This window comes from Ursus americanus, chromosome 13 (genome assembly GCF_024610735.1).
Source record: "Ursus americanus isolate L20-20 chromosome 13, mUrsAme1.1.p, whole genome shotgun sequence".
Classification (NCBI taxonomy): Eukaryota; Metazoa; Chordata; class Mammalia; order Carnivora; family Ursidae; genus Ursus; species Ursus americanus.
Window position 1 is genome coordinate 13,423,239 of NC_142139.1, and position 24,631 is coordinate 13,447,869.

The 24,631-nt window shown below is 34.9% G+C and overlaps 1 protein-coding gene across 3 annotated transcripts in view; it reads left to right on the forward strand.

Moving 5' to 3' along the window:
- USP53 (ubiquitin specific peptidase 53) overlaps positions 1-24,631 on the forward strand; it is a 60,261-nt gene that overhangs the window by 14,278 nt on the left and 21,352 nt on the right. For all 3 annotated transcript variants that reach the window (XM_045799073.2, XM_045799071.2, XM_045799072.2), the window contains 8 exons: positions 587-1,254; positions 6,205-6,297; positions 10,785-10,919; positions 13,516-13,629; positions 13,784-13,866; positions 16,528-16,633; positions 17,440-17,586; positions 18,397-18,546. In XM_045799073.2, coding sequence (XP_045655029.2) covers positions 1,111-1,254; positions 6,205-6,297; positions 10,785-10,919; positions 13,516-13,629; positions 13,784-13,866; positions 16,528-16,633; positions 17,440-17,586; positions 18,397-18,546 — 972 coding nt within the window. In that variant the 5' untranslated portion in view covers positions 587-1,110. The remainder of the gene's footprint in view (positions 1-586; positions 1,255-6,204; positions 6,298-10,784; positions 10,920-13,515; positions 13,630-13,783; positions 13,867-16,527; positions 16,634-17,439; positions 17,587-18,396; positions 18,547-24,631) is intronic.

Below are 24,631 nucleotides of genomic sequence, written 5' to 3' on the forward strand. Positions count from 1 at the left end.
TTAAACAAGACTTTGTTAGTAATACTTGTTTTTAATGAAGTTTAAAGTCCTTTTACTCAGGAGCATGCATTTGTGAAATAGTGTAGAAATTTACTTGACTAAGTTCATTAAGATTTGTTTATCAGTTTAAAGTTCCTTCTGAGTTTTAATGCATACCAATTTATGTAAAATCAACAGAGTTTCTTGGAAAAATAATATGATTCTGTGCAATACAGGTAACAACAGAGAGTCTCTGTACGTGTATTTGTTTTAACAAGCAAAGCAATTTAGTGTTGACAACAAAGTTAGTACTTTTAAAATACTACCTGAGATCTATTAATTACAGTTTTCTCTAGAATATTTTCCTTATGAAACCAGTGACCACTGAAATCTTCAAGTAGGTATGATTGATGTCACATTGATATTTTTTTAAATATTTAATGAAGAATAATGTTTTCATTTTTATATTTTAGAACATTATTAGTTATAGTCCTTTTATGATTATATATTCAGTATTTGTGTTCAAATAGTAAAGTAGGAATTTTCTTGTTTAGTCATTCTTGATTAACCTTTGCTTTTATTTAAACATTTATTTTCTTTCTTGTAGATTTGCTTTGGGGTCACATTGATAAGAAATATGGAGCCAGCTTTGATAACTTCACCTGTGAAAGAGAGAGTCTTCTTTCTTACTAAAAAAACATAAGGAAAACAAATGACCAAAGGAATCATGCCAGATGCGAACTCAACATCTTTTTGTATCATCTGTTTTTTAAACCATCAAGACAAATGGCTTGTGCTTTAAAGAAAATTATTTGTTCATCGATATTGTTTTTAGCAGTTTAAAAAAAAATCTTTTTTACCTTAACTATACAACTCTCTTATAAAATTTAATGCATATAAAAATCTTTAAGATTTCTTTTTTAGAACTTCAATGTTTATGTACCCCATTTTTGCTTGACAAAGTCGTCAAAAATTTACAGCATCAGGAAAGATATGGACTTGGAGACTTATGTTACTGTAACTGACTGCAGTGAATTTAAGTGGACAATTCAAGACATCATCCCTTTTATCATCAGAAATATCACATAAATATATAATTCTTAGCTTTAATGTAAACAAATTTTCTTGAAAATGGCATGGGTAAAATTCTTACGGAAACCTGGTGGCAATCTTGGAAAAGTTTATCAGCCTGGAAGTATGCTATCCCTAGCTCCTACCAAAGGCTTGTTAAATGAACCGGGACAAAACAGCTGCTTTCTTAATAGTGCTGTACAGGTGAGACCGTGATTTCTTGTTAAATTTACAAAAGTTCTTTTCAGGAAATCCTTTGTTTAATGTTTCTTATAGTCTAAGAATAAAGTTATTGCCTGGAATGACTTTTTAATATCACTTTTAATGGTATCAAAAATATTTGGCTTGGGATTTTGGTTTTTTATTATAAACAGAAATAGATATTATTTAATATAAATGGGAGGGGTTTTTGCAACAATAATGTGTCACTATGATATAAAATCTTTTGACTTAAAATGTTTACTTAGTAAATTAAAATTATGTTTCTAAAATACATAAAATAATTTCTTTGAATCAGGTAATCTACCTGCCCCTCCTTCCCCCCCCCTTTTTTTTTTTTAAAGGAATCCAGTAGAATCCCCATAGATAGCATGGGTTGAAATGAGAATGCAGTTTTAATTCTCAGGACTCAAACTTCCTTCAGCCTCCACTGTGGCCTTAAATTGCTTCTCTGGAATCATATTTGGACACCACTGTTTTAGTGGAATTGAAGATTAATCCATTTTACTCCAATCCTTGTTGAAATTCTTTTAATTAACAAGTATGTGCTAACCTGCTTTTCTTCTTTAGGTAAATATCCTTTCTTATGTAAGATGTAGTTTTTATTCAGTAGTTCCAGATTTTGTAGGATCCTATGTCTTTCTGACCATTGACTGTATAGTAGTACTAAGGATGAGGAAGATTTAGAATATTGGAATGTTATTCTATTGACTGTAGAATATACCTTAAAAGAATTTATTTAAAATAAATCACTCTTAGGTATTTTCTGTTGCTTTTTTTTCCTCCTGAAAACAGAGTAGAAAGAGAAATATTGGTTAATTAACTCATATATAAATGAACATATCATGTGCTCAGACATCTGACTCAGACTTGTTTTCCCAGTTGTCCTCTGTCTGGGACAGATGTCAAACTTGAAAGTTCTGTAATTCATCCAGGGAAAGAGATCTAATTGGCATTCTAATATACATTGGGACCCTTAAATGGCAGTCACTGTTCTGCCATGGCCAAAAGATCCTACTGGCATTAAGTGCTATGAGAAGTGCAGGAAAATATTTATTGAACAGCACTGGATTTAGGCAAATACTGTATACCAAAAGACTTGGAATTAATGCTTTTGTTTAAATCAGGCTGTGATAAAGGGCTTCTATCACTTTAAATCTTTTTCTGTTAACCCTTTTCCAGTTTTTTTGTTTATATATTTCTCTCTATTTCTGTCCTTTTCTTTGGCTCCCAAAATGCTGTGTGTAGTTAGTGAGACGAAAAGCATGTTATAACAGAAAATTCTGAGTAAGGACACTTACATGGTAAAGAAAATGGAGAAGTAGTCCAATGATGATATCATTGGAAAATATATATATAAATTTGTGTGTGTGTGTGTGTGTGTGTGTGTGTGTATTAAGAGAGCATAAGTGAGCTGTGGAACAACCTCAGACAACCAACTATATATAACTGCAGTCTCTCAAATGAGGAGAGAGACAGAAAAATTTGAGGAAATAATGGCCAAAGGCTTTCCAAATTTTATTAAAATTATAAATCCACAGATCTAAGGTGCTCAATAAACTCAAACACAAGAAGCATGAAGAAAACTATGTCAAGACACATCAATATCAAGTTGCTTTGAAGTAGTGAAAAAGAGAAATCTTAAAAGGAGCCAGAGAAAAAGGACACGTTACCTACAGAAGACAAAGAATGACAACAGTTTTTCACTAGAAATAATGCAAGCTAGAAGTCAAAGGACCAAAATCTTTAAAGTACTGAAAGGGAAAAACTGCCAACTTAGACTTCTTTAATGAGTAAAAATATCTTTCAAAAACAAAAGTGAAACATTTTTTTCCAGAAACACAAAAGCTAAAAGAACTCACCAACAACAGACCTGACCTATAAAAAATGTTTAAAAAGGTCCTTCAAGGAGAATAAGTGATACCAGATGGAATGCTGAATTTACATAAAGGAATGATGAGCAGCAGAAATGTTAATAAATAACCTTCATGGTAAAGATCAATGGAATGTTCATTTTTTTTCTGGTTTTGATATCAGGGTAATGTTGGCCTTGTAAAATGAGTTTGCAAGTGTTTTTCCCTCTTTAATTTTTTGGAATAATTTGAGAAGGATAATTACCAACTCTTTAAATGATTAGTAGAATTCACCTGTGAAACTGTCTGATCCTGGACTTTTGTTTGGGGGAGGTTTTTAAATTACTGATTCAATTTCATTACTTGTAATCATTCTGTTCAGATTTCCTATTTCTTTGTGGTTTGGTCTTAGAAAACATAACTGTGTTTTTTTTCTAGGAATTTATCCATTTCTTCTAGGTTTTTCAGTTTGTTGGCCTATTATTATTTGTAGTAGTCCCTTATGATCCTTTATATTTCTGTGGTGTCAGTTGTAACTTCTGCATTTCTGATTTTATTTATTTGGGTTGTCTCTTTTTCTCCTGATGAGTCTGGTGGAAGGTTTGTTGCTTTTATCTTTTCAAAGAACCAGCTTTTAGTTTCACTGTTCTTTTCTAATTTTCTTTTTTTAAGTCTCTCATTTATTTCTACTCTGATTTTTATTATTTCCTTCCTTCTGCTAACTTTGGGCTTTGTTCTTCTTTTTCTAGAGTCTTTACATGTAAAGTTAGTTTGTTTATTTGGACTTTTCTTGTTTCTTGAGGTAGGCCTGTATTGTCATGGACTTCCTTCTTAGAACTGCTTTTGCTGTACCCCATACATTTTGTAAAGTTGTGCTTCCATTTTCATTTATCCCAAGGGTCCCCCCCCCCTCATATTTCTGAGCACTTTTTTCCCCCGTCTTTTTATTATTCATGTGTAAATAACACGCAGTATTGTATTAGTTTCAGATGTACAATATAGTGATTGAACAGTTCTGTACATTTCTCAGTGTTCATCAAGATGAGTGTACTCTTCCCATCCCCCAGACTATTTAAAAGTCTTTTTTTTTGTTTGGCTCTTTTTTCCTTGTTTGTTCATTTGTTTTGTTTCCTAAATTCCATATATGAGTAAAATCATATGCTATTTGTCTTTCTTTGACTGACTTATTTCACTTAGCATTATGCCCTCTAGTTCCATCCATGTTGGTGCAAATGGCTAGATTTTACTTAAATTTTTTCTTCGATTTGTCTACCCATTGGTTGTTTGTAATCAACATTTTAAAATGAAGTAGGATAAGGATTAATATTTAGAATAACTTTTGATATGGATTTGTTAAAAGGGGGGATAAACTATTATACTGAATAATGTATAGAGAAGTCAAAATATATTTTCTGTAGTTTGGATCCAGCATAACTTAAACATTTTGCTAATCCAGAAAACATTCCAGTTACATTTGAAGAGTCACTTCACTGGCCTTATAAACAGATTATGGAGGTTACTCTCTTTTGACTGAATATTTTAGAATTTTATCTGACATAACTATAATTAAGTAGTGATGACATATGGTGCGGTTTTAAATTCTCTAAGTTAAAAGCAACGTTATAATCTTTAATACCTAGCATTTATTCTGTTCTTACTTGTGTTGGTACTTACCTGAACACTATGTGTTCTCTCTAATCTAATTCTTAAAACAATCCTAAGAGGTAAGTACTGCTTTAATCTTCACTTTACTGATGAGAAAATTGAGTTTCAGAAAATATTTTGCTCAAGTCAACCCAAGAGCTGGTAAGCAATAAATCCAGAATTAATACCCAGGCAGTCTGCCTTCAAATGTTGTGTTACTAAGCACAGTGCTATGCTGCTTCCCAAGGTTGTGCTATCCTGGTCTTCATCTTGACAGATGAATGAATTCCAATGGCATGTGTTTTATGGTATGATCAGATATGTATGATGTGTAAGAAAATCATTAAACATTTTCAAGTGCTTTGCAAAAAACACTGAATTATTTGTGATAAATAAGTGGATCCTATTAGTTTTCTTTAAGAAAAAGCAGCTGTCAAAGGGAAATTCTGAAATGGCCTTTAGTTATTGAGTAATTGAAAATACAGGATATTTATTAAAATCATTTGTTTTTCTTAATCTTTGTTTCTAGTTGGGAGAAATGAGAGATCATGAATGGATTTTCTAAGTTATATTATTTGAGGAAATGATCAAAAGATATAGGGGAACTTGGAGATCTGTTTGTTGTAATAGTGATCACAGCAACAAATAGCAGCTGGTGTTCTTTGCATGCCAGTTATGTACTGGGCACTCCTCTAAGCACTTTATGTATTAGTACATATTGTTTAATCCTTACAGGAATGCCATGAGGCAGGCAAAATTATCCCCATTTCATAGTTTTCAGATTTTTTTAGAATGATTTTAAATACTGGACAGATTTTATTTAAACAATTAGCGTTTTTTGTTTGTTTTTTTCTTTTAGTAGCAAATGATGAATGGATAATTGCAGCAAATATATTCATATTATTCCTTAACTGATGCTTTTTACCGTACTGTCCCCCCATTACCACACAGCTGACTGCTTTGTCAACATACAAGGCCACAGGCCTTTGCTCACCTTTTTTTTCTGGCTGTTACATACTGACCCGTATTTGATACACCCTGGCTTTCAACTCCAATTATATTTCCTTCCTAAAGTTCAGTCTGTTCCAAGTATTATAATCACTTCCTCTTTCATTCACTGCCAAGTCCTCCATTCAGTGTCCCATGTTTCCTGTTCATATAAAATCCTTAACTGAGGAATTAGTTGTTTCTTAACTCTCTGCCTGTCAGTTTTTACATGTGAATCAATAAGAATATCTTCTAAATCCTTCTTTTATATATTCACTACATGTATATAGCAGTTTCATAGTTGCTGTTAGTCTCAGTGCTTATATGTCGGATTGTGCACAAGAGATTAAAAGAAGTTATTAGCCTTCTGCAATTTAAGTCAGGTCTATCTTTTATCATAGGGAGAAAAATTTTACTGTATTTCTTCAGCTTCTTTCTTACAATTTTTTAGGTTTTATGGCAATTGGACATATTCCGAAGAAGCTTGCGGGTTCTAACTGGACATGTTTGTCAGGGAGATGCCTGCATATTTTGTGCATTGAAGGTAATCTTTTAATAGTACTGAAAAATTACTATTAATTATTTCACCAAAAAATTAATTTTATTTGGTAGTTTATTTGGTCAGTTTATTTGAAATTAAAGTTCATTGTCGGGGTGCCTGGGTGGCACAGCGGTTAAGCGTCTGCCTTCAGCTCAGGGCGTGATCCTGGCGTTCTGGGATCGAGCCCCACATCAGTCTCCTCTGCTAGGAGCCTGCTTCTTCCTCTCCTACTCCCCCTGCTTATGTTCCCTCTCTCGCCGGCTGTCTCTCTCTGTCAAATAAATAAATAAAATCTTTTAAAAATAAATAAATAAAGTTCATTGTCAAGTGACTTTGAGCTTTGAAGGTGAATTCTTAAAGTATGATTTATTCAAGTTTATGGGTTTTTTCCCACTTTTATGGAAGGACAGTTAAAATTAATATTCTAAATAGCATAGACATGTTAGGAATGTTAATTTTTCATTATTTTGGAACAATTCTTTATTCATTTTATGAAATGGATTTTGAACTACTACTGAATTTTGTGCACTGCTGTAGTTACTGGTATTGCAGTGAACAAGGTGATAAAACTTCTGTTCTCATGGAGCTTATATTCTTTTTTTTTTTTTTTTAAGATTTTATTTATTTATTTGATGGAGAGAGAGATAGCCAGTGAGACAGGGAACACAAGCAGGGGGAGTGGGAGAGGAAGAAGCAGGCTCCCAGCAGAGGAGCCTGACGTGGGGCTCGATCCTAGAACGCCGGGATCACACTCTGAGCTGAAGGCAGACGCTTAACAACTGCGCCACCCAGGCGCCCCGGAGCTTATATTCTTGAAGGGGAGGAAAAGATAAGTAAGCAAAGTATAAAGTATGTTACATGATAATAACTACAAAGGGGGGGGAATAAATCAGGGAAATGGAATAAAGAGTATTAAATAGTCAGGAAAGCCTCACTGGGAAGGTTTAAACCATTACCTGGAAAAGATGATGGAGTGAAGCATTCCAGGCAAGCAGGGAAACAATAACTGCAAAGGCCCTGAGGTGAGTGTGCGTGACACATTCAAGGAAACCTGGGTGGCAGAAGCTTTGTGAGCAAGGGGGAGTGATAAGAGGTGAGCTCAGAAGTAAGGTGAGTTGTGATTTTAAAACATGTCTGCAGGGGCATGCAGGTGACTCATTTGGTTAAGCATCAGACTCTTGATTTTGGCTGGGGTCATGATCTCAGTGTCATGACATCAAGGAGCCTCACCTTGGAGGTCTGTGCTCAGCGGGGAGCTGCTTGAGATTCTCTCTCTCCCTCCCCCCACTCCCTTGGACTCTCTCTAAATAAATAAATAGATAAAATCTTTAAAAATAAAATAAAACATATCTGCAAATTCTTCTGCACTTTTTTGTTTTTTTAGAGAGAAAGCACAAGCAGGGGAGGGGCAGAGAGAGAGGGAGAGAGAGAATCCTAGGCAGGCTTTCAGGCCCAGGGCAAAGCCCGACAGGGCTTGATCTCACAGCCCTGAGCTCATGACCTGAGCTGAAATCTAGAGTTGGACACCTAACCAGCCGAGCCACCAACATGCCCCTCTTCTGCACTCTTCCTGTCAAAAGGTGGGTATGGGCTGGCCTTAAGGAATCATTCCCACCAAATAGAATGGCAGAAATGATGCTGCAGACATCTGAGGTTAGGTTAGATTAGAAAAGGTGATAAAGTTTCCATCTGGATCTGTCTGTTGGGGTGTCATTCTTGGGAGTGAGCCATCATGAGGTGAGGAAGCCAAGCTGACCACAGCTAAAGCAGAAGTCTAAGCGGATAGGCAGCACCAACAACAGCATCACCTGCTCAATGTAAGTGAGCAACCTTCAGATGGTTCTAGGTCCCAGCATTCAAACTGTCCCAGATAACTACCAGTGTAGCAGAATCAAGCTGTCCTCACCAAAATTGGTGATTTGTAATCATAATAAATGTTATTTTTAGTAACTAAGTTTTGTGGTGTTTTGTTATGGAGCAGTAAATAACTGGAACAGGGGTCCATATTGTGTAGGTCCTTCTAGGCCTTTGTGAGGACCTTGGCTTTTTCTCTTGAGTGATTTAGGAAGTCTCTGGATTGTTTCGAGTGGAAGAGTGATATAATCTGTTTTAACTAGATACAATGTTTGGACTAGATCTCTTTGGCTACTTGAATGAGAATAAATAGAAGAGAGACAAAGGCAGAAACAGGGAGTCATGTATATATTAGCATCTCATTTATGTCTTCAAAATTTGCCCAAGAATTTAAGATTTTATTAACATGTTTCAGAGATAAACATTTCGTTCTTTTACATTATTGAATATTCTTATACACACACATACATGCAAGAAAATAAAGAGCCATTTTCCTGCTTTATTTTGACTTATACTCCTGAATATATATCACCAAAGAAGGCAATTTTATATTCTCTTTTTTAGAACATAGCAAAATAGGGTTATTGTTAGGGGATGAAGAATGAACTTAGATCAAATTACAGTATCCCATTTTATTTATGCCACAGTCTATTTTGGATATTTTGTCCAATTGTAAAAAACGAGTATAGTTAAAATTTCTAGCTGAATCTTTCATACCCTTGACCAATCACCTTCCTGACTGCCCACCAGCTACCCAAAACACACATGCACACACACTCTGTCTCTCTGTCTCAGGTCCTGCACTTCAGCCAGACTGGCTGCCTTTTGCAATTTCTCAGAGCTGGCTTGCATCTTTGACTGTTTTTATTGTTACTCCTTTTGTCTAGAATGCTTTTCTTCTACATGTTTTTGTGGCTAACACCCCGTTTCCTTTATGCCAGTCCTCAAATGAGGACATCAATAAGACCTTCCCTGACTAGCCTTAGATGATAGTTAACCTCCTTCCTACTCTCAACTATCTCTATTTCTATTATAATACTTTATTTTCCTCTCGTGTTTTATTTCTTTATTTTTCTCTATTGTGTTTATCACATTCTGACATACTGTATAATACTTACTTGCTTTCTCCTTACTATAACGAGAATGTGTGCCCCATGAGGGCGGGTTTTTGTCCTTTAGTGAAGATGCCTCACATAGACTAAGCAGTCAAAAAACAGATGACAAATGAGTGACACTCAGGTGTAGGATTAATATCTTAAGCATTATGTTGAAAAGTTAATTACCTAAATAAGAAATGACATCTGAAAATATTTTTATTTTTTCATATTTGTAATTATAGCTAAAAGATTATAGTTCTGGATATCTACTATCATTTGGCATCTTTATTCTTCAATTTTTTATTTATTTATAAATTAGGTTTTCTCGCAGTAGTGGGAACAGATTTTTTGAAATATTTTCCTCGACTACCATATATTGATGTGAAAAAAAAAAAAAGTTTTTGAGATGACATATCCCTCGAGCTAATTAAGAATTCAGTGTGGCCAGTCCTTACTTGGTGGGTTGCCACTGAAAACCTTCTTTTCCCCCCACTTTCCCCCACCTAAGATGATTGTCATATAACTGGAACTTATTAAAAAAGCTTTTCTTATTTAAATTCAGTAAGGAAAATGGAAAACCAGATTAGCACCTATAATCACATGTTCTTGAATGTTTCGACTGTTTCTTAAGCTTAGCTTAGAAATAATGCTCTAAGTGAGGAAAACTGATAATTTGAAAAAAAATTTCTTTAAAAATTAAAAGTAATCATTTCTGACTTCATGCAAATTGTACAGTGTCAGTTTTTAAAGGCAAATTAGTGGGAAATTTTCATTGCATTGAAGTTATTTAATTTTTGTTTACTTTTAAACCAGAGCTAGTCGTTTTCTGAGGTTTATTTAGGAAGAAACAAAAATTCTTTTATTTATTTAGGTTTATTTAGGAAGAAACAAAAAAAAGTTCATTTAAGCTACTTTTTTTGATTTTAAGATTTTATTTATTTATTTGATAGAGAAGGAGCCAGGGGAGGGGCAAAGGGAAGGGGAGAAGCAGATTCCCCACTGAGCAGGGAGCCTGATGTGGGGCTCGATCCCAGAACCCTGAGATCATGACCTGAGCTGAAGGCAGACACTTAACCGACTGAGCCACCCAGGTGCCCCAAGCTACTTTTTTTAAGGACTAGTGAGTTTCTACTAACTTTTATGTGATTATATATTTATTTTTGGTTAACATCATTTTAATTCCTATAGCATACTTTTAGATTTATAGCAGCTTTTCTCAGAACTCTTCCTTAAACAACTTGGATCAGAATTACGTGGGGAACAGTTTAAAAACTGCCTTCACTTCTGCATGCTCAATTAGAATCCCTGAGGATGGGAACTGAGAACTCATTTAATTCTGAGCACACTAACATTTGATTTCGAGGCTGGGGCTACCGTTTCTATACATTACTGATACAAATAATTAATCTTTATATGGAATAGAGCAAAAGACTATTAGTTTCTGGGTATAGTGTTGTGAGTTTCACTGTGTTATAATGAAATTACTGACGTGTGTCTTTAGTTGTTGGCTGTAAACTTACTGATGTACTTGATCTCCAGACAATATTTGCACAGTTTCAGCACAGTCGAGAAAAAGCACTTCCCTCGGATAACATAAGACATGCTCTAGCAGAGAGCTTCAAAGATGAGCAGCGATTTCAGTTGGGCCTTATGGATGATGCTGCAGAGTGCTTTGTAAGTATTTTTGATAATCCTTAAATCAGACTACTAGCTTGTTTTCTTTAAATGATATGAATTTTGAAATGAATGAGATAAATTTCTAACAGTGGAAATGAGTCATAACTGCTCATTGGATCCCTGTCTTACCTGCCCTTCAGAGCTCAGTTTAAGTCCATCTGTGTCTCCTGACTTTTTTTTTTTTTAAAGATTTTATTTATTTATTTGGCAGAGATAGAGACAGCCAGCAAGGGAGGGAACACAAGCAGGGGGAGTGGGAGAGGAAGAAGCAGGCTCATAGCAGAGGAGCCTGATGTGGGGCTCGATCCCATAACGCCGGGATCACGCCCTGAGCTGAAGGCAGACGCTTAACCACTGTGCCACCCAGGCGCCCCTGTGTCTCCTGACTTTTGATTTATTTGTGCGGCTGTCATTTTTATTGGGTATTAGACTACTGGAATATTGTAAAATTTATTTATTAGTGCAAACATTTAATATAAATTATATCACTTAAGTCAGTGTTCTGCCTCTGCAGGGTTTATATGTGCAGTGCATTCCCAGCAGTAGCATTTCTCATTACATGCAATGATTCTCTTTGGGAGAGAAGCAGATCTTGGTGGGCAGCTGTTAGGGGCAGCAGTTCTGATACACCCCTGACTCTGGGTTGAGAATCACTGACTGGGGCTGATGTTCCAAGATTCTGCATTACCACCATATTGATAAGTAGAGCATTCCTTTGAATAGTAACTAAACCTTACATACCTTCTAAAATATATATGTTGATTATTAAATGTGTCAGTGTTATAGATGTTACCTATATTTAAAGAGGTAGCCATTTTTTTTTTTAGTCTCATATCTATTTGGCAAATTCAATACATTCCTTCATCAGAAAGACACATGATTTCCCTGAAGCCACGTCCTACTAGTTCAGGCCCGTACTCTCAGCATTTAAGCCTCCTTACTTGTATTCATTCAGCCTATCCCCTTGTAGTGTTTTTCAATGGCCAACAGATTAATAAAATTTTCTTCAGATTAATCTTTGCCCTTCAGATATTCCTGTGATTCAAATCTGGACTCTCTTCTGACATTTAAGGCCATTTACTGTTAAACTCCAGTTTACCTCTTTATTTCCTCCTGGAATTTTCCCTCCTAATGAGGTGGTTCTATCCTCAAGTATGTCTTTTAAATTCACTGGATTTCTTTTTCTTTTTCTCTTTTTAAAAAGATTTTATTTATTTGTCAGAGAGAGAGTACAAGCAGGGAGAGCAGCTGGCAGGGGAGAAGCAGGCTCCCTGCTGGGCAAGGACCCTGATGTGGGACTCGATCCCAGGACCCTGGTATCATGACCTGAGCCAAAGGCAGACACTTAACCAACTGAGCCACCCGGGTGTCCCAGAATTCACTGGATTTCTGTAGAATTTACTGTCTGTAAAATTCATTTGGCATTTATATGTTATTATCATTTTTTAAAAGATTTATTTATTTGAGAGAGCACGCATACACAGACACACAAGTTGGGGGCAGAGGCTGAGGCAGAGGGAGAGCGAGAATCCACAAGCAGACACACCACTGAGTGTGGAGCATGATGCAAGGTTTGATACCAAGACCCTGAGATCATGACCTGAGTCAATACCAAGAGTCGGCTGCTTAACGACTGAGCCACTCAGGCGCCCCTGTTGTTATCATTTCCTTAATGAGCATCTTTACTGTTTCCTTGGACAGATGGAAAGCTCTTTGACTAGCGTACTGCTTAGCATACTTTCCATGTTGATTAAAATGTGTCAGAAACAGCACACGTAGTCATAAAATATGCTTTTCATATTTCTCATGTTCCTAATTGATTAATTACTTAACGTATAGATATATTTTGTACAATACCAAACTTTGTAGTTTATTTTCACTTAAATGAAATGTACTAATATGTGATATGATACTTAATAGAATACCTAGAAATTTAGGTTTAAATAATTGAATGGTTTTAAATTTCCCAGGGCAGAGGAGGGGAAAGTCAGCAACTTAAAGGAATCCATTGGATAAGCTTTGCTAAAAAGAAGGATTATTTGTTAAAGAAATGAATACTCTGTATCGATCTGTATTACAAATTTGAAATTTCATGTGAAATTTGTTTGCAGGGCAGATTCCTTGCATTAGGATATTAGTGTAGGTACTGTAAACCTTTACCATTGCTATTTTAATGTGAGTTATAGAGAATATAAAAATGTTCCAAGTAGTATTTTTGAAACATTAACTGCTTTTCCTTAATGTGAGAATGCTGGAAACATAGGAGACTGATGTTTTCTAATGTTAAATTTTGGTGTTAGCCACCATGAATTGATTTTTAAAGGATTTTAAATATATTTATTAAAATCATGTTACATTATAATGTTTCTTTAATTTTTTTTTAAAAGCTAATGCTACAAAAGGTGAATAATTGAACAACATTTGAAGGGTTGATTGAAGAGGAAAGCTGAAAAGCTGACAATATGTATGGCACTGTTAAACTTAACAGTTTGGGAAATCTTAAAAAGATTTTTAAATTTGTAAAGTTAAAAAGAGTTGTATAGTGTCATCGGTAAGATTCACAACTCATTTGTCTTTTAATTTTTTAAATTAGGAAAATATATTGGAGAGGATTCATTTTCATATAGTGCCAAGCAGAGATGCAGACATGTGTACCTCTAAATCCTGTATAACGCACCAGAAGTTTGCTATGACTTTGTATGAACAGGTGAGATGGCTTAACCATTTTTTAGATATTCTGTTTGTTATTATTGTATCTGTTTGCGTACGTTCATACATATATAATATATAACATATTTAAATATCTGTAACATGTATCTGTGTTTTATGGTTGATGAACTAAACCTGTGTTTTTACTGTAGTGTGTGTGTCGCAGCTGTGGAGCGTCGTCAGATCCTCTACCTTTTACAGAATTCGTGCGGTACATTTCTACAACAGCCCTATGGTAAGAACCCATTAAAGCATGTTCACCAAAGATATTAACACATAAGCACATTGAGCATTTATTTTTTAAAACCATAACATATGTGAATATCTACTCTCTGTCTTAGACCTGAGAGTGTGCTACCATCAGAGGTACTGAGTGATGTTGTCTCAGCTAGCTGTTTCTGATTTGGCCAAAAAAGTATACTTGATGAAATTACCAAATATTAGTCAAAATTTGTATCTCTTTATATTAATAGCAAGTTTTTGGAACTGTAAAGGAGACCTTAAAATGACAAGTTTAATGGTAAATGGAGCTGCACGTGATTTCTTCATTTTTGCTAAGGTGTCATCTTTGTAGTAACAGTTTTTCCGTCAACTCCACGTCCCTTCATGGTGATGGAAGCCAGGGTAAGAAGAAAAGAAAGAAAAACGTGTAATTAATTCTACGTTAGATTTATTGCATTTAAGGCCTCAACATTCCACCTGAAATAAAAATTTGCCATGTTTGCCTGTCCCCTCCCTCCCTGCCCATGAAACATTAGTGAATTAGGGATCCAAAATAATCCCTAGACTTTACATAATAAGAGTAGATTAGACATTTTCCAACAGATATTTGAAAATATAAATATTTGATATATGATAAATGTTGAATAAAATCATAAATATAGGTATTTTGATACAAAAACAAAAGATTGATCAATAATTATCAATACATTAGTACAATAGTTACTAAATTCTATCAATATTTTTATCATTATGCAAAATGAATATTAGGTGCTTATCTGTTTCATTATATTATTAAACTTGCTGACTTTTTTGGCTATGACACAGTATTTCTTGAAAATTATTGAATAATAGCAATTTGATTACTTGAGTGTGTTTAGTGTCTTAATATATACAGAGTTGGGGAGCTTGTTTTAGGGAAGCATTCCCTAAACTTCAGTCAATTATAGTTTCATTTTTTTTCACTTTGTATGAAAAGCAGGATGGTGTTTGAACAAGGATAGGCCACACATTAAAAACTGTAAAACTTTAAGTCTACTCTGAAACTCTCATATAAAATGACAGTGCTCTGATTCAGTATCTCATGTAACAAGAGTTGGAGCTCCATCAGTCTCTCCCTGGTCCATGCCACCAGTTGCAAAAAGCCAGACTTTGAATTCTAATTATGGTTGACCCTTCAACAACACAGGTTTGAACTGCACAGGTCCACTTAGATGCAGATTTTTCTCAATAAATACATGTAGAGTACTGTAAACGTATTGTCTTTTCCTTAGATTTTTCTTTTTTTAAGATTTATTTATTTATTTTAGAGAGAGGGAGTGTGTGCGCACACGCACAAGCATAGAGAGGAGCAGAGGGAGAGGGAGAGGGAGAGAGAGAATCTCAGGCAGACTCCTGCTGTTTGTGGAGCCTGACACAGGGCTTGATCTCATAACCTTGAGATCAAGACCTCTGCTGAGATTTAGAGTCAGACGCTCAACAGACCGAGCTACCCAGGTTCCCCCTTTATGATTTTCTTAATAACATTTCCTTTTCTCCAGCTTTTTTGTAAGAATACAGTATATAATACATATAACACAAAATATGTGTTAATCGACTATTATTGGTAAGGCTTCCAGTTAACACTAGGCTATTAGTAGTTAACTTTGCGGGAGCCGGGGTGTAAAAAGTTATATGCGGAGTTTGGATTGTGTGAGGGTGGCGCCCCTTACCCCATGTTGTTTAAGTGTCACCTATAATCACCTTCTTTGTATTGGTAGTAAGTATTGAATACCAGTTACAGAGTTCCAGGCTTTACATAAATGATCACTTTTAATGTTAATTAGCAAAAACACTATTTTGAATGTACAGTTTGAATGAGCTTATCAGATTTAGTGCTTTCTAATATACTTGTGAAGTTCTTTAGAAGAATATGTGCTTTTAGTTGTTATTGAATACTGTATATTAAACCATGGAACTATAAAATATATCCAGCTCTAGGGCAGTTAATATTACCACTAAGGAGAACCAGAGCATCTAGAATGGAAAGTAGTAAGGATATTTGAGCTTATATCACGTTTCTTTTTGGAAATGTTTAAATAGTTGTTTAAGGATACTTAATACCTTGATATGTAAAAATCTGATTCTAAAGTAGACTAAACAAAAAGTGGCACAGATATTCTACCTAGGCTCTAATGAAAGCACAAGCCTGGCCTAAATAGTTTTGGTTTTGACTTCTGCATTAATCAGCAAAGGCCCCTTCTGTTAGCTGAAAATGATAAACTTTGTTTCTGAAAACTTTAGGCCAGAGAGGAAGCCTTTCCAACAGTTTGTTGTTCTTGTTAGGCCAAAGTTTAAACTCAAGTCCCTACTTGTTAAATAATAATGTAAAAGACGCATTTGACTTGAAACTACCTCTAAATGGATCATCTTATTACCTCGTTCATGTAGTTCCACCAATGGTAAAATTTAGTGTTATTCTATTCTTGACCTAATTTTTTTCATCATACACCTGCCAAATTTCATAATTTTTTACTGTATGGAAATTTACTTTAAGGTTAATTTTTCAAACAGAACCTTTTTTAAGACAGAAAAAGCAATCATACCCATATTGATAACTTAGTATTTTTTATGCATAATTTGTTAGATCTTTTTAAAGTTCATAGGACACATTTGAAACTGCTTTTTTCTTTTGTAGCAATGAGGTAGAAAGAATGATGGAAAGGCATGAACGTTTTAAGCCTGAAATGTTTGCAGAATTGCTGCAAGCAGCAAATACGACTGATGACTATAGGAAATGTCCTGTAAGTATAATTTGGAAAATATTCGTGTGCTTCTATGTTTGTAAATTTGAAAGTAGACATTCAGAAATTACCATGTAAATACTAATTACACATGGACTTGATTTCAAGAATTTGTTTTTTCATAGTTATTTTAGGCAACTCTTTGTACCATGTGAGCTATTTATTTGAGCACTATTTCTTTAAAAACTCTTTGTGAAGGATTTAAGTTAATGTATACTGATTATTATTTTTTTTTGAGAGAACGTGTGCACAAGTAGGTTGGAGGGGAGGGGCAGAGGGAGAGGGAGAGAGAGAATCTTAAGCAGACTCCCTGCTGAGCGTGGAGCCCTAGGTGAGGCTTGATCTCACAACCCTGAGATCATGACCTGAGCTGAAATCAAGAGTTGGGCGCTTAACTGACTGAGTCACCCAGTTGCCCCCTGATTAATTTTTTTTAAGTTCTGAAATCTATCATTTGACTAAAGAGAAAGTTTCTTTACTTTCATTTAAACATTACAAATGGTACCATTCTTTTCTAACATATTATTAATGACTTCAGTGTTCTATTTCTCATTTTTTTAGATTGAATTCTTGTTTTAACTGATTTTAAAAATACCAAAGAAGAGTACTTTGATTTAAAATAAACTTACTGTTTAATCAATAATCAGACAAATAGTTTGATAAAAGTCAATTTTAATATGCTGAACAATTAATTTATTTTCTGATATATGTAAAGATTGTTACTATTTAATACAAACTGTGTAAGGCATTACCTATGGTATAGCTATTTCAGTAATTTCAAAATTTGTTTTTGTGTTTTCCTTCAGAGTAACTGTGGCCAAAAAATAAAAATACGCCGTGTTTTAATGAATTGCCCAGAGATTGTTACAATTGGTTTAGTATGGGATTCTGAGCATTCTGACTTGACCGAAGATGTTGTTCGGAATCTAGCAACACATCTTTATCTTCCTGGGGTATCTCAACTGTTTTCATTCTCTTTTTGTTTTTAAATTCTTTTAAAACATAGTGATAATACACTTTAAAACATGATAATACACTTCGTTTTTCAGAACTAAATTTTCTTTCTAAAGGAAATAACATTCAGATATAATGCTGATAAAGTTCATCAAATCAGGCTAACTGGAATGGCTTTCTTGCATAGACTAGGAATAGCTTTCAATTATAAACTCTCTCATGCTCTAATTCTGTATCACTCTAGAATGATGATGATGATACCTGTGTGTCTGTGTGTGTGTGTGTGTGTGTGTGTGTGTGTGTGTATGGTAATTACAAGTATAAATATTAACCTAGAAAGGCTTAAGATTCAAAAATCATCTGCAGCACTGATCTCTTAATATGCTTATTAACATCTTAATGTATTTTGATCTGGTTTATATTACAATTAAACTTTTAGATAATATGTTTAATGTATGTTCAAATATGAGATTCAATCAAAAATTATTAGGAATTGTGTAATTTATCCCACATTTCCAGTTTATGTATATAAAGTGTCAAGATACTGGGTTACTGAACTAAATTGTAGCGAATTCATTTTATTGGAGGAATAGTAATATTAATAGTTACAGTTAATAGTAAGTAATGGTCAATAGTAATTCTATTCAGTACAATCTCAGTGGTACCTTCTATACTAATATAATATTGGATTAGGGAAGCTTGCAAAAGAAATTTTTTCATAGGTAGTCAAATATGTGACTCAGCAAATTATTGTTCCTCATTTTTAAAAAGATATAGGATTAAGTATACATTGTTACTTTTTTAAACAGCTTTTTTATAGAGTTACTGATGAAAATGCCAAAAATAGTGAACTTCAACTAGTTGGTATGATCTGCTACACCAGCCGACATTACTGTGCCTTTGCTTTTCATACCAAGAGCTCCAAATGGGTATTTTTTGATGATGCAAATGTGAAAGAGGTAAGTGACACTTTCACTATCTGGGATAATTATTGTGACTTTTACTTTTTAGGAATAAATGAAATAATAATAATAATATATAAAATGTGTATTATATAATATTATGATGTAAAATAATGATTATATGTAAACATTTCTTATATAAAATAATAAATGACCTTAATGATAATAGCATTGTTAAGTTCATACTTCCTTTTATTAATTTTTGAAATCTGATTTACTTTAAAGCCAACTTTTAAACCAGTCTATTTCCAGAATAATAAAAAAGGTGACTAATGAATGTTAGAATGCAAATATGTAACTGTCAGTGATCCATATGTCTGATACATTTTGTCTGATAAGTAGTTGTTCTGTGTATTTCTTTGTGAATGATTCACAATTGCTTTGTATAATTAGTGATGAAAATCTGCTTGTTTTTTAAATTATTATGACTTTTCAGACTTTGTATATGGTATTCAGAATTAGATATGCTTATTATATCTTTTGGTAAATAACTTATTCAAACGTTATAATATTTAAAAAACTAGTGAATAATAGTTTGTAATAAGGAGTATGTATCAGAATCACCTTTGGAACTTTTGAAAAAACCTGTACCTGCCTGGATTCTTAAATTCTCAATTTCAGAAGTGTAGAGGCCAATACCTGATTTTTTAAAAAAGTTCTGTAGGAGATTCAGATTTTGCCACGTTTGAAAACTGTTGATCTTGCAATACTATGCCTAGGCTTATTGGCTTTGAGAATTCTATTAAGCAGTAAATGGATTTAAAAGTACAGGTTATTTCATTGTTATAAGCAAATGATGTACAATTCCATTTGCTTTCATTTTAATATATAAGAAAGGCCATTTATCAGCATTATGAATTACTAAGTCAGAAGTTCAAATATTCAGTATTTAGTGGATTTCTAATGGTTTCTATGAAGGATGAACGGCTATGGAACATAGCCTCTCTGATATTAAAAATTAGAAAACCAAATAGATGAAACTACTTTTTTAGACATTAGATAGCAGGCAGTTGAACAGAAAAAAAGGAAACAAACAAGATGAGCCCTATGATTATTCCTGTTTACTGCCTACAGGTAGTTTTTACAATGCAGGGAGGCGGGACTCAAACAAAGCCTGAAAGTCTCACTGAGTTGAGGAAACCGAAATTGGAGTTCAGGGAGGCTAAGATGGCTGAAATTCGCTGAACAGATTACCAGAAAGAATACTGCACAGAGGGAAAGTTCTGGAGATTGGTAGAGGGGGCCCCTTTAATCTTTGGGTGAATAGTGATCTAACGTGTGGAGCAAACCTGCACAAGGTGGGGGAAAGAATTAGTGGAAAACAGAAGGTCAAGCGATTTTCAGAATTCATACAGGGCTAAGAATAGTTTGTATCCACACCAGCAAGAGTGGAAAAATGTTGTAATACATAGAGCAACAAATAGAATTCTCAGAAAAGTATCACCTTAATAGTGGGACTAAATTATACCTAGATTGAATACTGCTCTGGACCTGACATAAAAAGCTTAAAATGAAGCCTTCAGAGGACCAAGATGATCCTAACATAACTTAACAAATGCCAGAATGAAGTCCAGTACTTTTTAAAGGAACACAGCAAAATTCACCCAAAAATACAAATTTCAATTAAATTTCAATATGCCATTTCAAGATAGTATTAAATAAAAAATTACCAAATATGCAGAGAACTAGGAAAATGTGACCCATACCCATGTTAATAGAAACAGACCCATTCCACCACTCCATTTCTTTCAATCACATGATATGGGGTGAGGAAGCAAGGTAGGGAAATGAAGCCCCCCTTCTGTTCTCTCAGGAACTTCATCAACTTCACCATTCCTACCCTCAAAAAAGAGGGTTCTGGGTAATAACCAGGTGACCTCCAAGGTCAGGTCCAGGCCAGCTCTAATATTAAATCATTTAAAAAAAAATTTAAAAAAAGACTCGAAATGGCAGAGATGGAAGTATCAGACAAGAATGTTACAACTGCTGTTTCAGTGTAGAGAGATTTATTGGATAATAATCAATAAACATGGACCATAAAAATAACCGATAAATTGGATTTCATCAAAACTTTTGCTCTTCAGATACTGTTAGGAGAATAAAAAGGCAAGCCATAGACTGGGACAGAATATTTGTCAAGCATATATCTAATAAAGGTTATATCCATAATATATAAAGACTCTTACAACTCAATAATAAAAAGACAAATCAATTAAAAATGGGCAAAAAAGATAGTAGGGAAAGATGGTGGACTAGGAGGACCCTATGCTCACCTCGTTTCATGGATCCAACTAAATAACACTCATATCAATGTAAATAAACCAGAAAACTGCCTGAAGACTGGCACAACAAACTTCACAGCTAAAGGTAGAGAAGAGGACACCTCAAAGAGGGTAGGAAGGGCAGACATGGTGGGGAGCTAAACAGATCACAGGCTGTCTGCAGAGGGGAGGGACTTGTGGGTGAGGAGAAGGGAGAAAAACAGACTATCACACTGGGAAGACAAATCTCCATAACATTTGGCTTTGAAAACTAGAAGGGCCAAATTTTGCGAGTTCTTAGAACCAGTAGGACTTAATACTAGCAAACTGAATCCAACAATACATTAAAAAAATCATTCACCACAGTGAAGTGGGATTTATTCCTGGGTTTGCAAGGATGATTCAATATTCACAATCGACATGATACATCACATTAATAAAAAAGAAAGGATAAGAACTTTATGATCTTTTCAGTAGATGCAGAAAAAGCATTTAACAAAGTACAACATCCATTAATGATAAAAGCCCTCAGCAAAATAGATTTAGAGGGAACATACCTCAGTGTAAGAAAGGCCATAGATAAAAAACCCACAACTAATATCATACTCAGTGGGGAAAAACAGAGCTTTTCCTGTACAGTCAGGAAGATGACAGGGATGTCCACTCTTACCACTGTTAATTTAACAGTACTGGAAGTCCAAGCCACAGCAATCAGACAAAAAAAGAAATAAGGGCATCTAAATTGGAAAGGAAGAAGAAAACTTTCACTATTTGCAGATGACATGATACTCTATATAGAAAACCTAAGACTCCACCAAAAAATTGCCTGAACTGATACACAAGTTCAGTAAAGTCAGGGATACAAAATGTACATAAGTCTGTAGCATTTCTATATACCAATAATGAAGCAGCAGAAAGAGAAATCAAGAAATCAATCCCATTTACAATTGCACCCAAAACCATAATATACAGAGGAATAAACGTAAGCCAAGAGATGAAAGACCTGCACTCTGAAAACTATAAAACACTGATGAAAGAAATTGAACATGACAGAAATGGAAAAACATTCCATGCTCATGGACTAGAAGAACAAATACTGTTAAAACGTCCATACTACCCAAACCAATGGATACATTTAATGCAATCCCCATCAAAATACCAGCAGCATTTTTCACAGAGCTGGAAAAAAACAATCCTAAAATTTGTATGGAACCACAAAAGACCACAAATAGCCAAAGCAACTTTGAAAAAGAAAAGCAAAGTTGAACGCATCACAATTCTGGACTTCAAGTTGTATTACAAAGCTGTGGTGATCAAAACAATATGGTACTGGCACAAAAATAGACATAGATCAATGCAACAGGATAGAAACTCGGAAGAGAACTCACAGCCAAATGGTCAGTTAATCTTTGACAGAGCAGGAAAGAATGTGCAATGGGAAAAAGACAGTCTCTTCAACAAATGGTGCTGGGAAAACTGGAGAGCAACATGCAGAAGAATGAAACTGGACCACTTTCTTACACCATATGTAAAAATAAATTAAAAATGGATTAAAGACCTAAATGTGAGACTTGAAAGCATAAAATTCTTAGGGGAGAACACAGGCAGTAACCTCTTTGACATCAGCCGTAGCAACTTCCTTCTACATATGTCTCCTGAGGCAAGGGAAACAAAAGCAAAACTATTGGGACTTCATCAAAATAAAAAGCTTCTGTACAGCAAAGTAAACAGTCAACAAAACCTAAAAGGCAGCCTACAGAATGGGAGAAGATATTTGCAAATGACATATCTCATTATGGATTAGTATCCAAAATGTATAAAGAATTTATAAAACTCACCACCTGAAAAAAATGAATAATCCAATTTAAAAATGGGCAGAAGACATGAGCATTTCTCCAAGGAGACATACAGATGGTCAATAGACACGTGAAGAGATGCTCAACATCACTGATTATCAGGGAAATACAAATCAAAACTACAATGAGATACCACCCCACACCTGTCAGAATGGCTAAAATCAACAAACAACATAGGAAACAACAGATGTTGGTGAGGATGTGGAAAAGGGGGGAACACTCTTTCACCATTGGTGGGAATGCAAACTGGTGCAGCCACTCTGGATATCTGTTGGAGGTTCCTCAGAAGGTTAAAAATAGAACTACCCTATGATCCAGCAATTGTACTAATAGATATTTAGCCAAAGAATACAAAAGTACTAATTCAAAGGGATATATGCACCACAATGTTTGTAGCAGCATTATCAACAGTAGCCAAATTATGGAAACAGCCCAAATGTCCATCAACTGATGAATGGATAAATAGTGGAGTAGATATGTGCATGCATGCAATAGAATATTACTCAGCCATAAAAAAATGAAATGTTGCCATTTGCAATGACATGGATGGAGCCAGAGAGTATTATCCTAAGTGAAATAAGTCAGAGAAAGACAAATACCGTATGATTTCGCTCATCTGTGGAATTTAAGAAACAAAACAAGCAAAGGGAAAAAGAAAAAAGAGGTAAACCAAGAAACAGATTCTTAATTGTAGAGAACAAACTGATAGTTATAAGAGGGGAGGAGAGTAGGGGATGGGTGAAATAGGTGATGGGGCAAAGGAGTATACTTGTGATGAGCACCGGGTGTTGTGTAGAAATGTTGAATTACTAAATTATGTACCTGAAACTAACACTGTATGTTAACGAGCTGGAATTTAAATAAAAACTTAAAAAATTACATAAACTAAAATACACACACACACACACACACACACAATATGCTCACAATACATATCTGACTTGCCTAGCATTTTGCTTATGATACTAATCCAGAAATGGAGGTAGAGAAAAGGAGAGAATAAGCACTCCAAGGCAAACTTTGACATGTAATATTTAACTTGAAGACCTCCACATCCCTTTTCTACTTCCTTTTCCTCAACAATGATGTGTCCCTCTCCCTGAGACCTCCTGTCCTCTATGACTCCACAACTGTTGCTGTGCTCCAGAAAGAGTTTAATAGGTTTATTTCCAGGGTTGGTTTTGTATTTTTTTGGTGTTTTGGCTCTATCAAAAATTTTTTTTAGCAACAAGGGCAAATGAAAGGAAAATTGGTGGATCCAGGAAGTCCTACAGAGAGCTACGAAAGTCACACCGTATTGCAGTTGTTCACTTTACTTACCTTAAAGAAAGTCATGAGAAAAGTAAATCTGACCCAGGTGTCTTAATATTAGCAAAGAAGCTCAATAGTACTGTCACAAGGACTGCTTAGGAGGAGGACTTCTCAGGGCTGTGAATGACTCTACAACCCAGAGTAACTCCTGGGTCTTTGGGTAGGTATATCCACTGCATAGTGCCCTGGTGGCTTATGGGAATGCATGAGGGCAGTCTGGAAGGCTGGCATGATAAGGTGAGACGAGTACTCACAGTATCTTTCTTGCCTCACAGTTGGAAGAATCCCCTCATGGGCCTCCCTTCTTTCCTGTGACATGAAGTGCATTTTGTTTTGCCTCATAGGCACCTGAACCTTTATAATACACATCAGGACATGAGAAGCCAGAGAAGCTAGCTGAAGGCAAACAGCTACTGATCATAGGAAGAGAGCAGGCATGGAAAGAGGAGAAGGGTGAGGGACATGAGAGTATTCCAAGTCAAGTTTGTAAAACAAGGTCTTTTTGGAGTTTGGGATAAAAGAGAATTTAGGGTCCAGCCATAGGTATGAAAGAAGGAAAGAGAGCAAAATGAAAAGAAAAAAAAAAAAAGAATTGCAAGGTTTTTATGTGCATGCATTATTAGTTGTAATTGCTTTTTTTGGCATAACTAAAAT